Here is a 9,926-nt window from a genome sequence, read left to right on the forward strand (position 1 = left end):
CCCGTCATTGTCCCCAGGCTTTGGGAGTCGCAGATAGTATATGAACACGTCATATGCCATGACAATTTTAGGGGGAATAAGAGGATATTAGCTTTAAAACTGCTAAATGTTCTTTCAGCCTCATGGCAAAATGTGTAGAATAGCAGGAAATGACCTCTAAAACAGCAACATTTTCTCTCTCAGCTTCATGGCAAGTATGTAAAATAGCATGAGATTAACTATAAAACCCCATCGAAACTGCTCTACGCCACTGCCTTGGACTTGGATTCCATTCTAGTGCTATGTCTGCCACGAATAGGCCTAGTTCATTCTATAAATATCTGTCCAGGGAGGGGGGAGGCAGATGGGGTGAGAAGGCAGGGTCAGTGACAGTGTTGACTAGAAGTGGGCGGTGGCTGTGTGTATAAAAGCCCTCTGCCGAGGAGCAGATGTTACTTTCGGTGGAAGTTTGAGAGAGAGACACCAACCAAAGGCATCTATAGCCAGCCAGCTTCACAGCTCTACTACTGCAACAGTACTATTCCTCTTCTTCCAGCAAACATGACAGAGAGACGCATCCCCTTCAGCCTGCTCCGCACACCTAGCTGGGACCCCTACAGGGACTGGTACCAGGGCAACCGACTCTTCGACCAGTCCTTCGGTATGCCTGCCCACGCAGAGGGGTTACCCTCCTTCTCCAGCACCCATTGGCCCGGATACATGCGCCCCGCCCTCAGCCACGACCTGTCCTCTGCCGGCTTCATGCCCTCTATGATGCCCCACCAGCAGAGTGCAATGATGCCCTTAGTCTCAATGATGCCCCAAGCCCCAATGATGGTCCAGGCCCCCATGATGGCCCAGGCTGGGGCAGCATCGTACGCCCGCGCCCTATCCCGCCAGCTCAGCACTGGCGTGTCTGAGATCAAGCAGACCCAGGAGGCCTGGAAGGTCACTCTGGACGTCAACCACTTCTCCCCTGAAGAGTTGGTGGTCAAGACCAAGGATGGCGTGGTAGAGATCACTGGTAATAAACTCATATCTCTATCTAGCTTTGGCTCTGTCTCTGGCACTGTTTCTGTCTGTATCTTTCTCTCTCCATAGCTGTGTTTACACAGGCAGCACAATTCAATTTTTTTTCTCACTAATTGGTTGTTTGACCAATATGATCATCGCTGAAAAAGAACTGATGAGAAAATATCTGATGTGAATGGTCAAACGATCAGAATTAGGCTGCTTCTGTTTCACTGGCTCTGTCTCTGTCTGTCTCTTTCTTTCTGTGTGTGTCTCTGGCTCTCCCTTTCTCTGTATCTTTCTCTTTCTCTCCCTGTGTCTATGTGTCTGTCTCAGTAGACAAAATCAGTAGAACTTTGTAGCTACCACTGTACATTAAATTGACTTCATAATATGCAGAATTTGTTTGTGGATCAAAACATTGTATTTTATTAGAATGAATACAGCATCTGTGTCTAGCGGAGCTGGTTTCAATGTTTTATTTAACCTTTATTTAACTATGTTAGTCTCATTGAGATAAAAATCTATTTTTCAAGAGAGACCTGGACCTAATGAGTTTTAGTGGGTATATGTTACACATGCATTTAGCGATGAATGAGGCACATGAGATGTCTCACTTACTAAATACTACTAAGCACACTATAGTGCTTCACTTGTAAGTGAGTTGTTGCTGTGACATGGAGGACAGTGAGAGTAACACTTGTTGTTTTATGTGAAAGGCTTAGCCCAAAGTCACATCACCTAACATCACAATATATTACACAGCCATGGTCTCTGTAGACCAGAGGGCTGGAAGGAGGGGAAGATGGACAGAGGGAGAGAGGGGAACAGAGCCCATAGATTCCTGAAACATTATTCACATTACAACAACAGAGATATGTATTGTACTGTACACTAGTGGAAGTAGACCATTACAACAACATCAAGTGGGTTTAACGTTATGTCCAAACCCATTTTATTGTGTTATATATGCTAGTTTTGAGTGGACTATTACAACAATAACATTGTTTTATAGTGGGGACTTGGGCAGTATGTCCAAACTGTAAAATAGACTTACAATAAGTCGCCTAGTGGTTAAGAGTGTTGGGCCAGTAATTGAAAGGTTACTGGTTTGAATCTCTGAGCCGACTAGGTAAAAAATCTGTGCCCTTGAGCAAGGTACTTAACCATAGTTGCTCCCGTAAGTCGCCCTGGATAAGAGTGTCTGCTAAATGAATCAAATGTAATAAGGACCCTGTATTTTATGTTGAAGTATAACATACCCTGTTAGGGTTAGGGTGTACAAACTGTAGATTGGACTTAAAATAACACTTTTTCATCTTGGCATTGAATATCTTCCCTTACTTACTTGTTGATTAGTCTGGAAGAGAAAGTACTTTCAAGGACCTGTATTAATAATGTCGGAGAATAGTTAATGATATCATCAAATCCATGAGAGAACCCAGACCCTCTCTGGTACCATATCCACTCAAAGAGACAGAGACAGAGACAGTCAGAGACAGAGACAGAGACAGAGACAGAGACAGAGACAGAGACAGAGGGAGAGGGAGAGGGAGAGGGAGAGAGGGGAAATTTATCCATGACTCACTCTCGCTGTGTCTCTGATCTGCTACTTTAAATGGGCTGCTGGTCCAGTTCCAGAGCGTATTCTTGTTCTCTCCTCCTCTAGCGGCAGACGGCTATGATCAACAAAGCTCTGACACTGGGAATGAACACTGCATCCTTGTATAGTTCCTTATAACACTTGCACGCTTCTCATGTTCCTATCAAAGCTGAGAAACTGGTGTGGCAGTTTATCAGTGTTTGATAAATGCCTGGTTAAAGGCCCTTTCACAGCGTTGTAGTCCTGCAGGAAAGGGGACTGGTCCCTGTGGCAAACTCCTATTATCAGATCAGCTGTTGTCATAACATAATCATAACAAAAAGATATGCTGTCAGTATTTCAAGCCTGTCATGTGTATTTGTAGGGACCTGGTGAGAGACATAAAGATATAAACCAGTTGGCACATACACTCAGTGGACAGTTTATTCGGGTCAAGAAAATGGATCGCTCCTACTGACAATGAGTCACGTGGCTGTGGCTTGCTATATAAAGCAAGCAGACAGGCATCGAGGCATTCAGTTACTGTTCATTGAACGTTAGAATGGGCAAAATGAGTGACCTAATAGACTTTCAATGTGGTATGATTGTCGGTGCCAGGCACGCTGGAAAATGGTCATCCTCCTGGGCTTTTCACGCACGTCAGTGTCTAGGGTTTACCGAGAATGGTACAACAAACCAAAAACATACAGTCAGCGGCAGTCCTGTGGGCGAAAACAGCTCATTGATGAGAGAGGTCAAAGGAGAATGTGTCACGATCGTCTTGATAAGAGAGAGAGGACCAAGGCGCAGCGCGTGAAAAATACATCTTCTTTTAATGAAGGAAAAAACAAACACTTACAAAATGAACAAAACAAACATGAAGCTAAACCGAACTAAGTGCACACATGCAACATAGACATAGACAATTACCCACAAACACCTAAAGCCTATGGCTGCCTTAAATATGGCTCCCAATCAGAGACAACAATAAACAGCTGTCTCTGATTGAGAACCAAATCAGGCAACCATAGACTTTCCTAAACACCTACACTGAACACAACCCCATGCATACTAAAAACCCCTTAAACAATACACACACCCTAAACTAGACAAAACACACAAAGACAACCCACCCCAACTCACGCCCTGACCAACTAAATAGATAAAAGAAAAAGGAACAATAGGTCAGGAACGTGACAGAATGACAAGAATTGTGCAAGGAACGCACAACTCAATCCTTGTCACGGATGCAGCAGCAGAACCCACACCGGGTGGAACCCACACCGGGTTCCACTCCTATCAGCTAAAAACAAGAAGAAGCAGCTCCAGTGGGCACGCGATCACCAACACTGGACAATTGAGGAGTGGAAAAACATTGCCTGGTCCAACGGATCCCGGTTCCTGTTGGGTCATGCAGAGTCAGTTGACTTAAGCAGCATGAGTCCATGGTCCCATCCTGCCTGGTGTTAATGGTACAGGCTTGTGGTGGTTGTGTACTGGTGTGGGGAATGTTCTTCTGTCATACGTTACGTCCATTGATACCAACTGAGCCTCGATTGAAAAACACAGCGTATCTGAACATTATTGCTGACCAAACCCAATAGAGCATCTTTGGGATGAGATGGAATGGGATTTTGAATGTACCGCCGTCCAATCTGTAGCGACTGCGTGATTCCATCGTGTCAGCATGGACCAACATCCCTGTGGAATGTTATCGACACCTTGTAGAATCCATGCCTCGAAGAATGCAAGGTGTTCTGGATGCAAAGGGGTGTCTGACCCGTTACTAGATGGTGTGCCTAATAAATTGGCTACTGAGTGTACATCACACAGGTAACACGCTAGGGAACGTGTCAAAGGGGACATGCATGTACAGTACAGACACCAGGCAGGGGGACAGGGACAGGGACGTGACATCTATTCTCAACCCCTTGTCCAACAGAAAATAAGGTTTTCCTAAAACAACGCTCCTTTGATAGTGATGAAGTATCAAGGAAGCTTGTGTTTTTGCACAAAATAACATTTATACACAGTGGTCATGGCACATGACGTGACTGCAGTCTCCACTGTGAGACAGGGCTAAGACTGACCTGTGTGTGTTTTGTGTCCACAGGCAAGCATGAGGAGAGGAAGGACGAGCATGGATTTGTGTCCAGATGCTTCACTAGGAAATACACGTAAGTAACACAACGAATAACCCATTGTTGCAAAACCCGTCGTAGCAATTTTGTCACCATGCTGAAAAAGGCATCATAAAAATGTGTGTAGTGTCTCTGTCAATGACTGGCCAAAATAATGTCTCTCCCATTTGTTTCAATGTTGATTTCATCAACAACTAAAGTCTATTTTCACTGGAGGGTTGATTAAAGCTACTTCAAAGCTATTCCTAAATCTTCCGCTACAGAAATTGGTTGCTTATGCTACTTCATGGCAGCTTTTGTCAGCTTTCCGTCATATGCTGCATGTGCTCCAGGATTAGTCCAGACTCCAGTGATACTGTTATCATGGGTCTGGTCCTGTGAGCCTCTTTTGGTTGATTGGTCAAGCCTGCAGAGGGTTGAGTGTAGCGGAAGGCTGAGCAAAGCAACACCGGTGGCGACTGACTGTTTGTATAGTACAGCCAGCCGTCCTCCCTCTGGGCTGAGCTCCATGGGTCTCTGTATCGCCATCCATGGGCCACTACATATACCATTACTCTGACAATCAATACTGCTCCACCGGCAGACTGTAAAGCTTATAATAAATGAAGGTTCTATCAAATTACATTTCAAGAAAATGAAGATGTCTCAGTAAAGTATTTTATAGGCAGCATCCAAATAGAAGCCTTTCTTACTTGCTTAGGCTCATACTCCCCCTGGAGCATAAGCCATCGATAACAGCTTTCTAGCGTATCTGGTCTTGTACAGTAACCTGACTGTGCTGTTATCTCTCCTCCCTGCTCCAGACTGCCCCCTAGTGCTGAAGCTGAATTTATACACCAGTGATTCTGAATAAAGTTGATATCAAATTACATTAAAGATACGGTATATTGCGAAATAAAAGCACTGTCTGCCTCAGTAGTATTTTTGTATTTTTGTACTGTACAGTAGCCTGACTGCGATGTTTCCTTTCCTCCCTGGTCCAGACTGCCCCCTATGGCTGACGCTGAGAAGGTGACGTCCACCTTGTCTCCTGAGGGAGTGCTGACCGTGGAGACTCCTCTGAACAGGCAGGCCATCAAGGCTGCAGAGATCTCCATCCCAGTCACCATGGGCAGCAGCAAGACCAAGCCCTACGACATGACGATGAGGAAGGGAAGTGGCAATGGGCACCATCATGATGAGCATCATGAAGAAGAGGAGTGAAACTCCAAACATAAACACACACACTCACACTCACACACACATAGTAGACACAGATGAAATGGTTAGACAGAAAGAGAGAAGGTAGGCAAAACTGTGGTAATTCCACACCTATTGTACAGTTACAGTAGGCTCTGGAAATGCATATATAACGTTATACGTTTCACGTGTGCTCACACTAACACCACTTGCATGCTCTATCCCACACTGCAGTAATTACTATCTGCATTTGAGTCAAGCAACAACAACAAAAAACAGTTACACACACACACATACACACACACTCTCCTCATTCCTATTATGCGCTTGCTAGGAACTGAAAACGATTAGATCTGCAAACAGTGACTGCAACCCTGCTGTTACATCATCATTCTGTGCTTGCTGCCTCTCTCTCTCTCTCTCTCTCTCTCTCTCTCTCTCTCTCTCTCTTTCTGCTTACAGACATTAACACAGCCAAGAAGAGCCAGGACACCAGTGATACTGTAGCCTAGTCCCAGATCATTTTGTTGACAATGACCATAGGAGTTGGAAAGACTGTACAAACTGATCTGAACCAGGCTAGTGATACACACAGAACACCAAAGAACCAATGGGCCAGCACATGGGCCTCTGACTATTACACTCATAGAAATTCTATTCATTATTTTTCTATGATTTCACCATCCTCTGACTGTTACTGGCCAATCACTGTTGTTAAAATATGGTCTAAAATACTGGTCTGTACTGTAGTTGCATTTGGAAAGCTGTGCCCACGTATAACGGTGAATAAAGAAAAATCCTAATAGCTTGGGCCTCCTTTATCTGTTATCTCTTCTATTTAGGTAAGATGCGATCTGAGTGATGTAGCACAATTATTAACATGTTGTTTTGAATAATATGATATCAATTATGTCATGTTTTTGTTGTGGCGGTGGCATCAGTAGCATCTGACAATCTACCATGTGTTAGTCTGAAGATAAATGCTGTAGAGAGAACGAGAGAAAGGAGCCATAGATATCAGGTAGATAGATGGCCAGACCGGAGATTGAGCAACACTGCGGTAAATCACATCCCAATACACATGATGGGGTGTGATGATCACTGACTGTGTCACACTTTGTCACACACCTGTTTCCATGGTTGCAGGTACAGTAGAGGACTCACACAAAGTGTTGATCAGACCACTGTGGAGAAACACAGGACTGGCATTAGAAAAGGAAATTGTGAGAGAAAGTGTTAAAATCCCTACCGTCATTGTTTCTGCATGGTTATACCATGCCTTAGTACATATAAACACACATATCCACACACCCACACAGTCACTGTCCCCTCCAGCAGCATGCTATTACCTAATGCCATCTACTGAAGTTCCTGTGGTAGTAGGCTACATTTATAGCTCAAAATGTAAGTCTATGCTGTAGATTTGCCATTCTGACATTTTCCCTAAGAGGCTGAATTAACTTACTACTACAGTTGTTTGGTTTTCTCCAACCTTCATCCCAGTTGGAAAGGTCTGTCTGAGTTGGCGGTGTAGTAGAAAGAGGCTAGTTGTTGTTTATTCCCAACTTTCATTCTCTTCCACTTGAAACCCAGGCAGTGTACTAATGCACACGCTCCCTAGCTCTCCTCGATTGCTATTTATAGAGTAAGAGGACTGCTTTTTATTCTCTGCGCTTCCGGGCAACTTCTCTGACTACACTAGGAAGAAATCTGATGAGCACCAGGATTTTTTTTCTTTCCCAATCGAGTGAAAAGTTGTTGTTGGTCAGGCATTGGCATCTTGACCACACGTCAGGGTTGGGCGGTATCCAGATGTTCATACCATCCTACCATTTCTGTACCATACCGGGGTATACAGTATTAACGAAAGTGCACACAAATGGCTCTATTTCGAAAAAAATGAAACAATTTAGACATCAGGGATTTTGCAATGAGTAGGTCCGGAGACATGTTGGACAAAACCCAATGAGTCGATGATGGCTCCGGAAGCCTTTTGGAGTGGGTCTATGGACTTTTCCATGTGAATATTAAAGTCACCAAAAATTAGAATATTGTCTGCCATGACTACAAGGTCTGATAGGAATTCAGGGAACTCAGTGAGGAGCGCTGTATACGGCCCAGGAGGCCTGTAAACAGTAGCTATAAAAAGTGATTGAGTAGGCTGCATAGATTTCATGACTAGAAGCTCAAAAGATGAAAATGCAGTCACTTTTGTTTTGGTAAATTAAAATGTGCTGTCGTAAATGCTAGCAACACCGCTGCCTTTGTGGCATGCGCAGGGGATATGGTCACTAGTGTAACCAGGAGGAGAGGCCTCATTTAAGACAGTAAATTCAACAGGTTTAATAATAAGCCATGTTTCAGTCAGGCCAATCGCATCAAGATTATGATCAGTGATTAGTTCATTGACTATGACTGCCTTGGAAGTGAGGGATCTAACATTAAGTAGCCCCATTTTGAGATGTGAGATATCACAATCTCTTCAAAAATGACAGGAATGGAGGAGGTCTTTATTCCAGTGAGATTGCTAAAGCGAACACCGCCATGTTTTGTTTGCTCAACCTAGATCGAGGCACAGACATGATCTCAATGGAGATAGCTGAGCTGACTACACTGACTGTGCTAGAGGTTATAATTAACTAAGCAGTGGCGTAGCATGCAACACCGCAGCCCTGAGGTGAGGGTCAACCATGTTATGGTCAACCATGTTAATTTATTAGGCACTTAATAGGCACTTACTATAGTCATTCTATAGTAATTTTAACCTCTTGAGATGAGAAAACATGTTTTTTAGGAAGTTGAAGCTCTTTATGATCATGTTAAAATTAGGCGAAATCAAACGTTTTTGGGGACCAAGTTATACTTCTGAAAAGGCACTGAATTGGTTGAACGACTCATTACAGTATTTACTGCAGAGGGAGCTTTGTGGAAGTTCTATTTCAAAGTCACTGATAGGGCAAGACACTGAACTTCAGTCTTCTGCTTTTTTCTCGTATATGACTTACCATTCCCATTCCATTTTAATGTCTTGTTAAATTAGCAATCTCTATCTCATCTATCCTATCCAGCTGCAGCCACCCAGCCAACCCTAAGCCAGAGATATTCAGGGCTCGATCTCCATCTCTCAGCCCTGTGTGTGAGTGTGTGTGTGTGTGGGGGGCACAATTAGCAATCGGCCCTCTTATTGGCTGCTTCATCCCCCGGATCCCTCTCCATCCTCCCCGATCCTCCCTCCATTCTCCCTCTATCCTCTCCACCCAGGCTGACAGGTCTAAGTAGGCCAGCTCGCTAAAGGCAGCAGCCCCCTTAACATGATCTGGAGACAATGTTTATTAATGCAAGGTGGGAAAGAATGGAATTTGTTCAGATGCTTTCCCCACCGCTCGACATTTACATTACATTACATTTAAGTCATTTAGCAGACGCTCTTATCCAGAGCGACTTACAAATTGGTGCATTCACCTTATGATATCCAGTGGAACAACCACTTTACAATAGTGCATCTACAGCTCTCAGAGGCATCACTTCTGTATCTATGTTACAGTATCAGTTAAAGCCTTTTTGGACTGCACTACACCGCACCACCACCAATCACCTATAACTACATTTAACAGGCAACATAAAGCCACAGCACCTGTTCACTGTAACATATAACTGTCAGGTAGAGGAAAGGCGAAGACAACCAGCGTCCACAGATGATGTCCCTTTTACACCCAATAGACAAATAAGTTCCTCCCTGAACTCACTCACCACATAGGACAACATCACTCTGAGAAAATTGATTTCAGAATGTTTGTGAGAGGCTGCACCATCAGCAGTACTCTGTGACCAAAAGTGAACACTCACTCCCAAGATCAGATGGATACACTCCAGCAGAGATGTCTGAGAACACAGGGTCACAGAAGCCAGTCGAGCCGCACAGCAGCCTGCAAGACATGAGGACAGGAGACACCTTCCTTATCTGGAAACAAACCAAGAATCCTCTTACCATATTAGTTTGTGACATGATGATGTATGGGGTCTTTTCTGCTTGG

At 44.1% G+C, this 9,926-nt stretch overlaps 1 protein-coding gene across 1 annotated transcript; it reads left to right on the forward strand.

The window, feature by feature from the left end:
* The first annotated feature begins 411 nt into the window (after positions 1-411).
* LOC129822128 (heat shock protein beta-1-like) lies at positions 412-6,697 on the forward strand. The gene is made up of 3 exons (XM_055880100.1): positions 412-1,003; positions 4,686-4,749; positions 5,697-6,697. Exons 1-3 carry the CDS (start codon positions 541-543, stop codon positions 5,914-5,916), a joined length of 747 nt encoding a protein of 248 aa, XP_055736075.1. The 5' UTR covers positions 412-540; the 3' UTR covers positions 5,917-6,697.
* The last annotated feature ends 3,229 nt before the right edge of the window (positions 6,698-9,926 follow it).

The sequence above is a fragment of the Salvelinus fontinalis genome, chromosome 2 (assembly GCF_029448725.1).
Source record: "Salvelinus fontinalis isolate EN_2023a chromosome 2, ASM2944872v1, whole genome shotgun sequence".
NCBI classification, from domain to species: domain Eukaryota; kingdom Metazoa; phylum Chordata; class Actinopteri; order Salmoniformes; family Salmonidae; genus Salvelinus; species Salvelinus fontinalis.